General features: G+C 38.8%; 3 protein-coding genes across 11 annotated transcripts in view; 2 read left to right on the plus strand and 1 right to left on the minus strand.

The window, feature by feature from the left end:
- Positions 1-15,980, minus strand: part of LOC149555652 (phosphopantothenate--cysteine ligase 2-like) — a 76,901-nt gene that overhangs the window by 49,189 nt on the left and 11,732 nt on the right. The window lies entirely within an intron of this gene.
- On the plus strand, positions 4,245-5,576 carry LOC149555653 (uncharacterized). The gene is made up of 2 exons (XM_089829467.1): positions 4,245-5,240; positions 5,370-5,576. Exons 1-2 carry the CDS (start codon positions 4,245-4,247, stop codon positions 5,574-5,576), a joined length of 1,203 nt encoding a protein of 400 aa, XP_089685593.1.
- On the plus strand, positions 5,717-6,357 carry LOC149555654 (uncharacterized). Its single transcript, XM_089829773.1, has 2 exons — positions 5,717-5,902; positions 6,008-6,357. Exons 1-2 carry the CDS (start codon positions 5,717-5,719, stop codon positions 6,332-6,334), a joined length of 513 nt encoding a protein of 170 aa, XP_089685899.1. The 3' UTR covers positions 6,335-6,357.

Raw genomic sequence — 15,980 nt, forward strand, 5'->3', positions numbered from 1 at the left:
TTCTTTGCAATTTACGAGTTTGTCTGCAACTTTGAATGCAATCACAACAAATTTAAGAAAAACAAATTGACTCTAACAGTGAGAAGATCCAAGATCTTTGCACCATTAAAGATAAACAGGATGAATTAGATTGCAAACAAACCTTACTTATGACTAAAACTGAACAACGATTAATTTTGAGCTTTGCTTTGCAACAACACCAATTTTGCACCTCTGGCCAGTGTGGATAAACTTGTACAAGATAGATTGGTTAATGAACGTGTTAGACAAGCTCGTGAACTCAAATTTGCGTGTTTGCAGCCTCTCTCTTTCTTCCATAGACCCTATTTTTGTTGGACACTCCTTCCTTTGTGACCGGCTAGGTTTATTTGGTATCACACTTGATACAACTTGGATTGGCCATGATGGTACTCTCTTCCTCAAATTCCTTACTTTAGATGACTAACCCTAGGTTCTAAAGGCAAGGAGGAAACTTTTCCCTCTTCTTTGGAAGATCTACCTTGATGAGGATCTCACGAAATTTCAGGTGTCAAAGCTGAAACATTCTAGGTGGCTCATTGCGAAGGCTAGGTGCAACAAGAAGTGGGCCATGATCAGGCACCTCAGAGCAGTTATTTGGGATTCCCCCCCTCCAAGTTCAGAACCAAGGTCGGCCTCCAAGGCCAAACGACGGTCCTAGCACCAATTTGATAGGGAGGAGTCTCTCAATGGCTCCCTTCTTATCAACTATTGTAACAACAACAACACTTTATGGTCCTTGTGTGGTCTAATCCAAGATGCTATTAGTTATGTGAATATTCTTGTGGCTACAAAGACTCATGAGAGCCTGGTCCATCCTCTTCCTGACTTCTCTGGTTGTCAATGGTTATCAATCTTTAGAGATGAGGTCAGGTCTTCTGGTGGGGTTAGGGATTTCGAGGTGGTTGTTTGCTTAGTCAAGGACTGCCTTTTCAGCATAACACCAGCGGTTCATGCCAACAACTCAAGTAGGACTTTGTGGATCCATATCGGTCGCTCTGCACCTTGCCTTAGAAGCATCTTCATTCCAGCTTGTTACTTTCCACCGGCCTCCTCTTCTTTTGTGATTCACTGCTCGGAGAGTGGTGACCCATATGTTGACCTCCAAGAGCATATCAACATGTTTGGGGGTGACATCATTATTTTGGGTGACTTTAATGAGAGGGCCAGAGACCTGTAGACTACTCTACATGACCGCGGATTTGATTCAGTATGTACGACCAAATTAGATCTAGGCTCCCTAGGTTTACAATGCCCTTCTGAAGACAGTCAGGGACCCCTCACCGGATACGGGTGTCATCTTCTACAGTTATGTGAATCCTTTGACCTGGTGATCTTGAATAGGCTTCCCTGCTTTCCCGGTTCCGTTCTTTTCACCTACTGCCTCATTGTGGCAGCGTGAGTGTTGTGGATTATGCTCTTTTCTATGCTTCCCTCATCCCCTCCATCAGTTGCTTCACCTCTTCTTGTTGCCCCCTAGCCGACCACGCTCTCCTTAGCCTTACAATGAACTGTATATTAACTGCAATGCTGATCACAAATTGCAATCACAAAACCCTTATATATTGGCAATCTATCAAATTCAGAGTAAAAACTTAATGGTACATTGTTGCTGGTTGTTTATGACAGACACATTTAGTAAGAACACCAACTCGTGAAACTTCAACCGACAATTTACTAAATGAAAATGCATATAGTCTGATTAAAAAGAATACAAAAGCAGAATTTTTACATGGCCAGGCCTACTCACAAACTGCATGAAAGTGTTGAGTCAACAGAATGCACTGTATTCTAACAAATTTGCAACCTATACAACCACCTCTTGCTGCACTGACTTTATACAAACTGTCCCAACTATGAATAGTAGATGTAGGGCATTAGTATAGGTAGTCCTAGCAATTCACAAGGTTTGTAACAACATCAATAAAGTACGGATGTAAATACCCTAGGGATTTACTAAATTATTGCAATCAGGTCTGATAGGATAGAGACCAGTTGGTTAGGTCTATAAATATGCAATCAGGATATTAAACTGAACACTCCTACTGAGGGAAATCAATGAGTATTTATTTTTTGTCCCAGTTTCATTAAAGGAAACAATAACATCAAATCCCACTTCTATTTGCAAGAAAAATGTAGGCAAAACTGTTTCAGAATTAATCAGGAGTCAGATTTATAAAGAAACAGAATTACTTGCTGCTAATAATGCAATATTAGGCATGTAGTAACCAGGTTAAACTTCAGTTCTCAGGAACTCTGATTTGAAACAGCTCGTGGAAAAAAATGTCTGCAACCCAGGTGTTCAGATCTGAAGAGATATTAAGCAGGTAGTGACCAAATTGAACTTGAGCTCTTGGGGATTTTGTCCTTAGATGCTCTAAATTGAACAAACTGCTTCAATTTGAAATTGAATGCAAAAGGCTAAATTGAATGCTTCTCCAATGAAGATAGATGCCTCCTTGATTTACCTTTTTGAATTGGGCCCTTGGGTCCTACATTCCCTTTCAGATATATAAAAATATTTTTTTATTTTTTTATTATTTGAAGTATTAAAAATGATTATATTTTGATTATGATAATACCAGTGTAACACGGGGACGCGTCCCCCCCCCAAATCTGGGCCGTCTCGGAGACGGGGACGTCCCCGGGACGGGGGGACGGCGTCTCGGCGTTTCGGGCGGCGCCACTCAAAGCGCCACCGCCGCCGGAGACGGCGAGACGTCTCCGAGACGGGTGCGGGGGGACGCCTGGACGTCTCCCGCGGCAAGCAAAAAAGACATAAAAAAACAACGCATTTTTAAAATGTTTTAATGTTTTTTATTTATTGTATTGGATTGTGGGGCCCATCCATTCCTCCTCCTTTGTTTAAAACCCTTCTATTCTTCATTTTGAGTCACATTTGCATTTCTCATTGTTTGCAACAGCAAGAAGAAGAAGAGTGAAGAGCTGAGATAAGGGTTTGTGCAAGAGTGAAGAGAGTGTTTGCAAGTGAAAAAGGAGAGCTTAGGAGCAAGAAGAAGAAGAGGAGGGTGGTTCTAGGTTCCGGTTCACCGAATCTTGTTGAAGTTTTTAAAGCAAAAGGTAGGGTTTCTAACTTTCTAACGAATTTGTATGATTTTGAAATGCATGTTTATGAATGTTTTTGTTTGTTTAGACGACCTCTGTTGTCATTGAACTTTTTGAAATATCTATTTCCGATTGTTTAAACTGATGACTTCCTCTCTGTTCGAACTATATTACAAGACTAGAAAACGAAATTAAAAAAAAAGTATAAAATGAAAATTGACTTCCAATGGTTCCGTAGGATTTGGGCTTTTCTGAGCCGATTTCAGTATGTAAGAATTAACAAAAAAAGTTAAAAAATTTTAACTTTTTTTGTTAATTCTTACATACTGAAATCGGCTCAGAAAAGCCCAAATCCTACGGAACCATTGGAAGTCAATTTTCATTTTAAATTTTTGCTTTTTTTTTTTTAAATTTTTTTTTAATAAATTTTTTCCAATATAGTTCTAAGAGAGTGGAAGTCGTCGGTTATGATTATCATTTATAAATTATAAATTTCAATAATTTAGCTTTATTAATTTTTGTTTTTTCATTTTGTGAAATGCAGTGTCACAATGAATACTCATAGTGATGATGAGATGGAATTTCATTCAAATAGTGGCAGTGAATCAGAATATGAGCCTAAGCCTGAGGTTGGGGTTGAGGATGATGATAACACTGTTGAGAGGGGTGACCATGAGAGTGACATTGCGATTTCGGTTGGGCCAAATCAGCAAGGGGCCCAAACTAGTTCCACTTCCATGGGTACTGGTTTTATACTATCTGGTACTCCATCTACTGATTGCCCCTCCCCAGCTTTGGCACAGTGGGCTAGGGGTAAGTTTGATCCAAAATCTCCTTTAAAACAATTTGCCACTAGAATAACAAGCGGACAAGGAACAGGTGGCACAAGAAAGTGGAGATGCAATATTTGTGGCGAAGATTGGTATGGTAGCATCACTAGAGTGAATGCACATTTCCTCTTTTGGACAGGTAAAGGTGTCCAACCATGTAAGTTTTTGGGTGAATCCACAAACTTGAAGATTAGAATTGAATTCAACAAGCTTTGGGGAGTTCCAAAGGACTTGGGCCTTCCAGTGCCTACTACTTTGGTTGGTAGGCAACAGATTCAGACTATACAGGAGGTGCATGAGCAACAAATATAGGGGCAACAACACCGACGCATGTCTTCTTCTAGACCACAGCATAGAGCTTCATCTACTTCATTGCCAGGGGCAGCCTCCGTACCTTCCTCTACTTATAGCTCTATAGGTGTAGCAGCAGCTGAGACGAGCAAGGGGAAACGCAGGGCACAGTCTAGTGACAACAACCCTATAGCAGAATTGTTTGCAGCCCAGACGAGAGAGAAGTTAGATGCATACATTGGGAGAATGTTATTTGCCAATGGCGTTCCACTTCACATTGCTCGGTCTCCTTATTTTAAGGAGGCATTTCAGAAAGTAGCAAAGGCGGGATTACCATCATATGTGCCACCAGGTGAGCACAAATTGAGGACTAAAATCTTGGATGATGAGTATGCCAAGATTGGTGAGTCCATGGAGACCATGAGGGCTGTTTGGGAGGAATCGGGGTGTAGCGTTGTCATGGATGGGTGGACGGACATTAGACACCGTCCACTCATCAATGTCATAGTCACATGTACAGAGGGCCCATTCTTTCTTAGGGCGGTTGATTGTTCGGGGCATCGAAAAGATGCTGATTTTCAGTTTCAGATTCTTCGGGAAGCCATTGAGGAGATTGGGCCACAAAATGTGGTCCAAGTAGTGACAGATGCAGCTCATGTGTGCAGAGCTGCAGGGAGGCTTATTGAGGCCACATATCGGCATATTTGGTGGACTCCTTGTTGTGTGCATGCTATGAACAATGCTCTAAAGGACATGGGGAAGATTAGTTGGATAAAGGGAGTGGTGAGTGATGCTAGAGATGTGCAGATGTATATCTGCAACCACCACACCTCACATGCACTATTTAGGAGCTTCGCCAACAAGGAGTTCTTGAAGCCAGTTGAGACACGATATGCATCCTATTTCATTCTCTTGGAGAGAATGCTTGATTTGCAGGAGCCACTGCAACTAATGGTTATGACAAATGAATGGAATAGGTGGGATGGTTCCAGGTCAGAGCAGGGGATAAGGGTGAAGGATATAGTTAAGAGTGATGTATTTTGGAGCGATGCAAAATACATTGTTTCTATTATTAGGCCAGTCTTTGAGGTGATCAGGTATGGAGATGGGGATGCACCCACACTTGGAGAGGTGTATGAGTGCATTGATTCTATGCTTGGGCAGATGAGGGTAGTTGTGCGAGAGAAGGACCCCACATTAGCCTTCTACAATGATCACATTCGGCCTATTATTCAGCGTAGATGGGACAAACTTAACACACCCTTACACATGGCTACATATGCATTGAATCCGAGGTGGTACATGACTAGGCCTGGTAGAGTTACACCACTTCACGATGATGAGGTGATTTATATTATTATTATTATATAACACTTTAAGACTTAGATTCTTATCATTTTATGAATTAAAATCATTCACATTACTAGTATCTTGATTCTTCTATTTGCTAATAATTTGTACTTTTTAAATTTTTTCAGGTGAAGGAAGGGTTCTTCAAGTGCATAGACAGGATGTATGACCCTGAGACAGCAGCTAAGGTTCGCATTGAGTGGACCAAATTTGCTACTCTTAGGGGTTACAAACAAGCGGCAAAGGCGGATATCAAGACTATGGCACAAGAGGATCCCATTTTGTGGTGGTCAGCTTATGGACCGAAATCTACAACCACCACACTAGCTATTCGTTTGCTGTCCCAGGTACTTAGTTCCTCAACTTTTAACTTTTCATTGTTTATTGTTCAATGATCATTGTTCAACATCTGATTCCCGAGTCTTACATTAGCCAATTATTTTTCATCTCAGGTTTCTAGTTCCTCAGCTTCTGAGAGGAATTGGTCTACATATAGCTTCATCCACTCTCTTAAGAGGAATAGACTTACCTCTCAAAGAGCAGAGAAGCTAGTGGTTGTACACAGTGTGTTGCGTATCAATGACCGCACCACAAGTGTGTACAAGGAAAGCCCAGCATCACGATGGGATGTAGAGCCTGAGGAGCCATCGCAGATTGATGAGGAGGATGCTTTAGATCCAACCACAGGGCTAGTTGGTGTTCCCTTTTCAGCTCTTGATCTTGGAGAGACTGATAGTTCCAGTGGTGATGAGTTTCAACCTCCAGGGGATGATCATTGATCATTGATCATTGATTTGGCATTTTGATTTAGATGGACTCTTGGAGACTTGTAGTTTTTGTTTGCATTATATACTTATTTTGATATCATGGTTCATGGTACATGATACTTAATTGTAATCATCTTTATGTCATGAGTCATGACTCATATGATCATTGATTACTATTAGATAGTGGAATCTAGATACTCATACTATTGATCTGAAGACTGATATATAGACTAATATTTATTATTTCGAATATTTTCTGATGTTCAATGTTCAATGTTCATTGTTTGTTTGTTATAACTTATTTGATCATGAATCATGACGTTCTAGTTGAAAACTTCAGTGCAATGTTCAATGTTTTTTACATCTATGTATCTTATATTGTATAATTGTAGTACATCTTTTCATAACTAGCATTTTAAGTATCATATGTATAGTACATACACCCCTGCTCCCTTCGCCACCCCCCCGTCCCCCGCCGCCATCCCCTCGCCGTCCCCAAATCAAGGTCCCTCTGTCCCACCGTCTCGGAAACTTGTCCCCCCGTCCCCCCGTCTCCTAGGGCGGTGTAACTATGGATAATACCATTAAGATTCCCTTAAAATTAAGAATCATCAGGCCCAAGTTATTGTTGTGTGAGCACCTTAATATGCATTTACAAGTATATTCTCTACTTTGAATATATGAAGATGACTAGTCCTAGGACAATTTGTTTTACTTTTAACTTAAGACACCTTGAATATAACATAATGCTTCATTGTCCTGTTGTTCATTCACCTCTAAGTTTCTTTTCTATTGATTGTTCAATGCATTGATATCACTTGGTTCTTCACACCCTATATGAACAATGTCCAACAATCCTTAAATGTTGATAATGTTTGTGTGCTTGGCCTATTAATGAGCTTTATTGGGTTGATCCTTTTCGACAAAGAAGAGATGAGATGAAGTGGGAAAAGCCTAAAGAAGGGTGGGTCAAAATAAATTTTGATGGAGCCTCGAAAGTAAATTCAGGGCCATCAGGTGCAAGATGTGTTGCAAGAAACCCTTCTAGCAACATTCCGACCATTGAGCCCAAAAAGTTGGAGGATGGCACTAATAATGAAGTAGAGGCTCAAGCAGCCCTTCTGGTAGTTGAAATGGCAAAAAAGATACTGGTGGAACAGCTATACCTAGAGGTAGATTCACAAATAATAGCACATGCAATTGTTAATGGAAGAACTCATGTCTGGAAAATTGACAAAATTATTTTAAATTTTTAATCATATGAAAGAAATTGACAAGTTTTTGTAACTTCAAAATTTCACACATTTATAGGGAACACAACATGCTATCTGTTTCACTATCCAAAGTGGCAGTAGAAAGAACCCATAATTTTGACGAAGTGGTGCTGACTCAACAACTTGGCATAACAGCAGATGTGACCCCACCGCAATGATGAGGTGGTGCTGACTTTGCACCTTGACAGGCTACTTGTAACTTCCTCCAAGATGGCATTCGAAGGGAACTGAGTGGAGGGTGATGAGAGGACAATGCAATTTGGTGGCTCTCAAGGTGGTGTATGTCATCCAAGGATGACAGCAAAGGCTACAAGAGGAAATGTAATTAATGAAGGAATGATTGGGGATTTGCCAAGACCTAGATTACAGTTTGTAAATGCTCAATCTCCCCGCGGACATTTATAGAAAAGGTTGGAAGGAATGTCATTTTTTCAGTTGTTTCTGTGGCAGTGTTTGGAAAGTGCTCTCAACAAATAGAAGCCAACTTCAGTCACATGGAAACAAAGCAATAAATGGCCTTTTAAGACAAAATTTTGAGTGAACACTTGAAGAATGTATTCACCATACATAATCCTTTCTTTCTCATCATGGTGAAGGGATTGCTGGGCATTGACTATCCAATCACCAATTACAAATCTCTCACCAACATGGGCATATCATCCATGTTTAGTGAGTGAGGGTTGGAGTTTGGTAGCATTGACAAAGTGAGGAGGGTGTTTACCAGGTGTGAGAGAGGAGTGAAGGCAAGGTCTCGATGCCTTCCTTCAACATGTGGAACCAAGCAGAGATTTCAATACTAAGAGAGGAAATTAAGTACATGTCCATGGGTACACTCCACACTTACTCCCTTTCTTCTTTGGTGGACTGGTGTCAAAAGAGAAGTGAGCAAGTTTGATCCTATGAAGATGTGGATGGTGATACATGATTACACCATTGACTCGGAAAAATCATTCAATCAGGGCAAAACAACAATGAATTTGACACTTGTGTGCTCAAAGCCTCAAATTCAAGTTGGCTGAAGGTGAAAAAAGTGGTGGTGATGGCAGCCACAATATTGGCCAGAAGGTTCAAAGAAGAAGTGCTTGAGAACAAGGACAAGGTAGAGGACGGTGATATACAGTGAGTGGTGGATGAGGTGGCGAGAGCAGAGCTAGGTGTCACACCACGAGTGGGGGATAAAGTGGTGGAAGCAAAGCACGGCACCAAAGGAGCAATAATGCTAGATGCAGGTGAAGTCGTGGTGGATCACAATGTGTTGTCCAAGTTGATGTGGACATGAATACTTCCCGAGTGTGATTGCTTCACATTACTGTCATGTTAAAATTTTGTTCTGAAGCTATTAATTGTTGTTTATAAACACCCTAGTTTCGATAGGGTTTGAACTTTGAAACTTGTCGATGAATAGGGTAGTAGTTGGATATTGGTGATATCGTAATGTCCCCTAATTGGCTTTAGTCTGATTTGATATTTTTGCCCAGCGCTAAGGGATATCAGACATTTGAAGTTAAGAATTATTCATTTATTTAATAAAATTAAATTATCTGTATATTGGTTAACACTCATAGCCAACCTCATTATTATTCCAGCTCAAAGACAGCAGGAGTAGGTGCTATCCAATTTGCCAAGATACCAACTGCAATGGGCTCCCTCTAAGTTTACAAATCCAAGCCCTTTAGCCTTTCTTGGGACTATGCACGCAAGGCGTTTGGGGTTGTTGATCCCTACCCTATCTTGGGACAGATAGCCATTGCTTGGATTTATACAAGCGCCTCCTTAAAAACATTATAACCTTCCCTGCCTAAGCCAAATAGTAAATGGGTCTTGAGTATATAACTGATATAATTTTGATATTCTTTTTATTAATAGATACATATATGAGATATATATTAGATCCTATAAGGTTCATTATCATTACTAGGATTTAGATATATCCGTCTGTAAATCAGTAATAATCTAATAGATAAGTTACAAATAGTTTGCTGTCACACAATGCTTGTCAGAATTCCAAATGATTTATTTCTTACTTTATCTCTTCCTTATGAAGAGTAACAAATATATTTTACCATTTCCAAATTGATAGTCTGAAGCTATCAGATCATCTTCCTTTTATATTTCTTTCTTACTGCTATATTTGATTAATACTTTATGTGCCTGCAATGTCTTCAACTATTGGTTATAGCAAGAGTATTGTTGTGTCTGATCTAGTCCTAAAGGATGTGCAATATTTTGGCTGTGTTTGATTACAAACTGAGAAACATATGCCATTGATCTGTCAAGAGGCAGCGTGCTCAAAAGAGCAGATGCAATACTGGATATGTGAATAAGAAGAAATTGTTACAAGATTCAAGAATTGGCAGATTAACGGATTTCCGGATGATTGATTGATTAATAGAGGAACAAATGTGTTCCTTATAAAGAATTACAAGGACGTAACGTAGACTGAAGATGAAATTAGAAACAAAACTGAAGACAGGATAGGAAACATTCCTATCTAGACTGAAAGATGGACTACAAACAAGTAGTTGACCATTATAGAAAGTATTTAACTAAGGAGATAATATCTTAATAGAAATGTCCAATCGTGCTAAATGGGGGTGGAAAAGATCTTATTTTTATATCTCCGAAATTGAATAGATGGCATCCATTGATAATTGATAAGACACTCCTCCAATACTATTAGTTTACAAAGAATACCAATTACATTTTATATTATCATTTATTAACAGTTCTATTAACATTGATTAGTATAATTATAATATTGATTATATTAATCTTCTGAATTACATCAGGACTGTCTTCCCAGTCGGTTTCATTGTAATTATATTTGATTATCCTTGAATGTATATTTATTATTTTATCATTTTAATATTATTATTTATAAAATTATTCTTCTTACTATTACTATTATTAGAAATTATTAAATTCTATTTCTGAAGGGGGGCATCACAGGTATCACCAAACTCTGTGGTGCCAAACTTTCAGTCCCCCTTATTTAAGCTTCTAGCTTGGAGTCAAATTAACACAAATGTCTTAAGTCCAAGGCTCGGTTGCCCCCTAGGTAGCTCTCTTCTCATCAATTGCCTTAAGCTTGCCTTGTGCGGGATTTTGGGAATTCCCTACTCCGCCCTCTCTCCCAAACCTTCATGCGAAATTCATCAAAATCAAGTGCCCATTCACCTTTAATAGTCATCGGTTCGGAGGGATCGTTGTAGAGTGCCTTTCCATGATAAGAAGAAAGCTAAAAATCAGTTGGATCATTCAATTGTACCCAAGTATGCTCAAACCAAAAAATCACCTATTCAGTTGCTCCTCTGCTGGAAGTGAAGCTCTTTAAGTGAGTTTCCAAAACATAAAGAGATTATGAAGCAATATTAGAAGAGCGTAATTATGAAGCAAAGAGATCCCTAACATTGCCCAATAATAAAGGACTGAGTTCTTACACTAAGTTGGAAATCCACCTCTGTGACTACGCCCCCGCAAGAGGAGTAGCTTGGAACCCATCTTTCCGACAGAGGAAATGTTACTCCATTTTGGTGATGTGAATAAAGAACATACTTAGAGAAAGAGTTCCTAAGTAAAGAGATACTAAGTAGATGAAGTCGTCGGGCACAAGCTACTTTAGGTGCGTTGCGAAGCCGATCCACCATTTTCTGAAAATACGGAGTTGGGCCTAGCCTATGAAGCAAATGGTCTGAATTCACATTCTGAAGGTGCTTAGAGGGATCTTGAACCAAAACGAACCATTTGTAAAGTACCTTGAAGCTAAAAATGACAAAGTCTTTCTTTGTGATCCACCTCTGCAAGTGCGACTCCTACCAATGGAGCACCCCGGCAGGCACTTTTTCGAAAGTACAGACATGACTTATTTATGAAGTATGCATATGAAATTGTGCATTCTAAGAATGTTTAAAGGAATGTTGAGCAATAAGGAACCATCTTTGGAGTGTCTCGAAGGCAAGTGTGGCCGTGTCAGAAAAAGGCCAAATCTAGTGCGTCGCGGCTCTTGGAGTACCTGCTACCCCAGTTTTCCAAAACAATGGATTCAATCTAGTGCTTGAGGTATATATAGGAAGATTTCGTTTTTTGAGGATATTTAGCAAAGTCCTATGCCGAAAGGTCATTCAGATAAGCAAATTTTATGAAAGTATCACTCTTATCAGGTTTTCACCACGGTGACTACTCCAAAGAAGCGCACCCCAAGTGCCTATTTTCTAAAAAGCAAAGTTGAAGCATACATTTGGGTAGTGGTTAATTATAAGAAGCAAATATTCTTTGGAGATACTTGTTTGATGCATCTCGAATTGAAAAGTAACCAATTATGAAGAGGTTTGAAAAAGCAGGAAATCGACTTCTTCAAATTCGGAAGAGCACCTCGTGGGCCATTTCTCTAACAAGCCATGTTAAAGTGCAATTTTTGGTAGCGGCTCTGTTATGAAATGGAATATTTGTGCGGAGATGCCAACATTTTGCTTACCAAGCTGCCCGAGATAGAGTAAAAAGTCTAAGTATGAAGGATTTCAGGAAAGAGGAAAATAAAGCACTCCATTGCTAGAGTAGAAGCCCAACTATTGTGATCCCAATAAAGGAAAAATGTTAGGTTTTAAGCTTGTCGAGAAAGCAACAAAAGAGTTGCTTCCTCAAATAGAAAAAAAGAGTGTTTTCCGAAAAGAGGGAGGTAGGGCTTCTCCCTGACTTAGCCAAATAAAGCGTATCTTTTCGTGAGTCAGTTTCTCCTACTGAGAGCTTCCCCTCCGAAGGCTTATGCATAATGGAGAATCGGATAAGTGCCTTCTCCACTACTCCAGTGCTTAAGGGGCAAATCTTATAAATCTATTGTATGACCTCCTATTAAAGTCAGTTTTGATACAAATGATGTCTAATAGAGCCATTAACTCACCGAATTTAATGCAAATATGATCGTTATTCCCCTAAAGGTCATGTCCGACTTAAACCTCCACTCTTCACTTGTGTGACACGGGAAATTTGAAGCCCAACGATCGGATTAAAATTTATTAAGAACGGATTCTTGCTTGTTTCAGTTCTTCATCTTGCAATGGACACAATTTCATGCTTAGTGTGATTTCTCTTACTCTGTGTAATTATATATAGCTAATGGCAGGGGGGACTTGGTAGTAGTGGTTGTTTGCCTAGTCTTGAGAGTGAGTGAAATAATTATATAGATACATCTTTTAGATCCTACAATCTTAGAGACTTGGATAAAGGATTGAATACCCAGCCTATTCATCCCATCACTTAGAAACTCAAGGAGAGTGGGTTAGTTGAAGCTGTTGGATTCCCAATGGCCGTCCAAGCTCCAAAACTGGTTGGAGAATGTATTGCAAGATATGATGCAAGGGCTAAGCAAATTAAGATGCCTGATGACTCTGTCTTCCTCACATTCACCAGAGGCCTAATGCAAAGTGCTTTCGAGATCCTAGACAGAGACGAGTAATGTGATATTGATTTTGGGTCATGCACCTCGATGTTCAACGAGATAAAGACCTTGAGGCGAGGAGATATATTGGCGACCTAGTTCCAGCTGCCTAAGAGCAACAAGAGTAAACTTCCTAAGCCTCTATTTGGAACTATTCTAAAGAGAAAAATCGTGGACATTCTGGCCCTACTGTTGAGACTAAAAGGATATAAGGAAGTCCTCAATTTTATTGAGCACCATTTCTTTTTGGTGCACGTAGTTTCTGTTGGTGGACAATGTATTGACCAGGCTCAAATTCTATGTGATGGGCTTACCAATTGGATGAATCAGGCCAAGGAATTCAAGCAGTTTTATATGACTTCCTATCTTATATATGCTTTGGCGACCCACCACTAGTGATCAAGCCTGTCGTGCATGGAAGATTATGATGAAACAACAAAAGTCTATGACGTATCCATGCCTACAACTGGAAAGGAGTCATGAGGAGCTCGTAAAGGTGAACGATGCCTTTACTATGAGATTATGCAGAAAGCTACAAGGATATCTTGAGAGGAGATTCTCACCAGAGGCAATTTCTATGGTCACTCTATTTGGGTGTTTTTTTATTCAATTCTCGACCTTCTCCAAAATTAGAATTGGCGGATTCAACGGCTTCCCATGGAGATTGCCAAGGTATCCAAAGGATAAAATTATCTTAATTAAACTGTGTAGACAAATTCTATAAGTGAATACCTTGTGCACAGCTATTAAGAAAACGGGAATCCCCTTCCTAGTTGTTATAGGAGCATGCTTGTTACATCCCAATTTTTGACCTAGCTTGAAATATGGACGTTGAGGTTTTACATGAAGTCAGTTGGCAGTTTAATTTGATATAATCTGGTGAAATGGTAAGATAGTTAGTCATTATGATTTCAAGTGAAGATGGCATGTTAGTTTTTCGTTAATCGCGAATTCATGGAATTAAGATGAAAGGTTAACTGATATGATAATTACAGAGAAATTCCTTGCAGGAGCTTGTCGAAGGGGTGGAAGCATTGTCAGAAAAGAATTAGGCAGGGCATCACCATCACTAGCAGACGGATAAAGGACCTAGCAATTTGAAACAGGATTCATATGTGGAACTGCATGAGTTATTTAAATAAATAATTTAATAATTGGGTTAAAATATATAAACATACCTCTAAGGATTTTAATATATCTTTTATCATAATATTTTAATTAATATTTAAAAACGTTCGTATTTATAAACTTAACCAAGAGGATAAGATGATATAAAGTAATATTAATAAATAAACTCTTCATCTTTCCTTTTCATTTTATTTTTCCCTCTTTTCTTTATTCTTCTTTTCAAACCGACTGAATAAAAGAAATTGAGTATGAATCTTGTAACGGCAGGGAAGCCGTAAGGTCGACTCAGAAATATATATGTTAGTCTTGTCGTATACCAGCAACCATGCTAGTTTCCAGCTTCTTTTCTTTACAATTTCTTTTCGAATACTTCCCTGCCCGGCTACAATGTCAATAGCCCCGACTATATTTATTCTTGCATCCCAAAAACAAGTGCAATTCCGTGGAAAAACCAGTAGGAGACCATTCGAATTAAGAGGAAGCATTATTCACTGCAGAACAGTGTGTGTCATCAATCCGAGTTTCTTTGTAGCTGTGTGGAAAGACTGAATCTAGTTCTGATCATATATCCGCCTTGAGACAAATCAATATCAGTTTCGCAAGCCTCTGACGGGTTGAAACAAGTGCAGACTCTTTCCAGGTTTGGAATTGAGAGAGAGTTGAGTAAAATTACCCATTTCTTACAATCGTTTTCTTTAATTATACTTTCCTTGTTATCACGTTTGCTAAATTGGGTCAGCAGTCTAGCCCGTACAGAATATAAATCACTGCATTTTTATACCAGTGAAACATTCTCCATATATCTTTGTCTTGAAGTAAGCTTATGTTTCCCAGCCTGCCGTCTATTTACTTTATTATCATTACCATTAACAGATGATAATTCAGACATTCTCCTATATTGTTCGAGGGTATAATTATTTGTTTTTCTTTTTTTTAAGAATGCTATCTTCTCTAGTAAAATCAAATGTATTCTATTATAAATTGAGAAACTGAAATTGAGATAATGAACCCATATCATGATATATGTGTTTTCATACATGGGATAGTAATCGATTCATTTTGTAGCTTGATGTAATTCATGATATATGTAAAAATTAACCATCTCAGTTTAGAACCAAGTACATCCAGTTATATATTTGCAATAAAGATCTTGAAAAATCCGAACACTATTTCATCAGCAATGATGCATGATAAGGTGAAGAAATGTAAAGCAATCCAATGTTCTGGTACTAATATAACCACAGACTGAATCATGATGGGCGGTAATAGATCTCTAATTCTCGGAAACTATCCTTAAACCATAGATGATTCTTTATTCATAAGAGTATCAATCGTGCATATAAGAGATAGAAATGCAATGAAAGCTGAGAGCAATTAAATTTGGCTTAGAATGTTATACATTTAGTCAAACCTTACAAAACGGAAAATGTTATCGTAAATCCTAACACCATGGAACTCATAGGGCAATATGGTGGAGTTAACTAATTAGTCATTCAATTTAGAGACCTTTAGAGAAAATAATTATGTAATAATCAGTAAGTCTTTGAATGACCTTTTTCTATGATAAAAGTTATAATACAGTGTGGAATATTGTTTAAATCTGAACTGAATATCGAAAATGGAGTACCAAGGAAATTCACCAGGCTGAGAGCCAGAATAAGGTGAATAAGGTACAAGACATAACAGTATGGATAATTGTTCAGGCACCAAGGAGTCATCGGCCTGATGGCCTAATTATGGTGAGAAGGTGTAGATGAACCTATTAAAAAGAATTACAAGAATGTTGACATCTTGAGAACTCTTAAGAACATAACCATAGAAT

This window comes from Cupressus sempervirens, chromosome 5, assembly GCF_028749045.1.
Source record: "Cupressus sempervirens isolate cs-2001-9-10 chromosome 5, ASM2874904v1, whole genome shotgun sequence".
NCBI classification, from domain to species: Eukaryota; Viridiplantae; Streptophyta; class Pinopsida; order Cupressales; family Cupressaceae; genus Cupressus; species Cupressus sempervirens.

Bases quoted from the DNA above. Each gene is read 5' to 3' on its own strand.
- LOC149555653 (XM_089829467.1), top strand. From the start codon at position 4,245: ATGTCTTCTTCTAGACCACAGCATAGAGCTTCATCTACTTCATTGCCA. The intron at 5,241-5,369 runs GTATTTTGGAGC...ATGCTTGGGCAG, and splicing joins AGGATATAGTTAAGAGTGAT to ATGAGGGTAGTTGTGCGAGA.
- LOC149555654 (XM_089829773.1), top strand. From the start codon at position 5,717: ATGTATGACCCTGAGACAGCAGCTAAGGTTCGCATTGAGTGGACCAAA. The intron at 5,903-6,007 runs GTACTTAGTTCC...TTTTCATCTCAG, and splicing joins CTATTCGTTTGCTGTCCCAG to GTTTCTAGTTCCTCAGCTTC.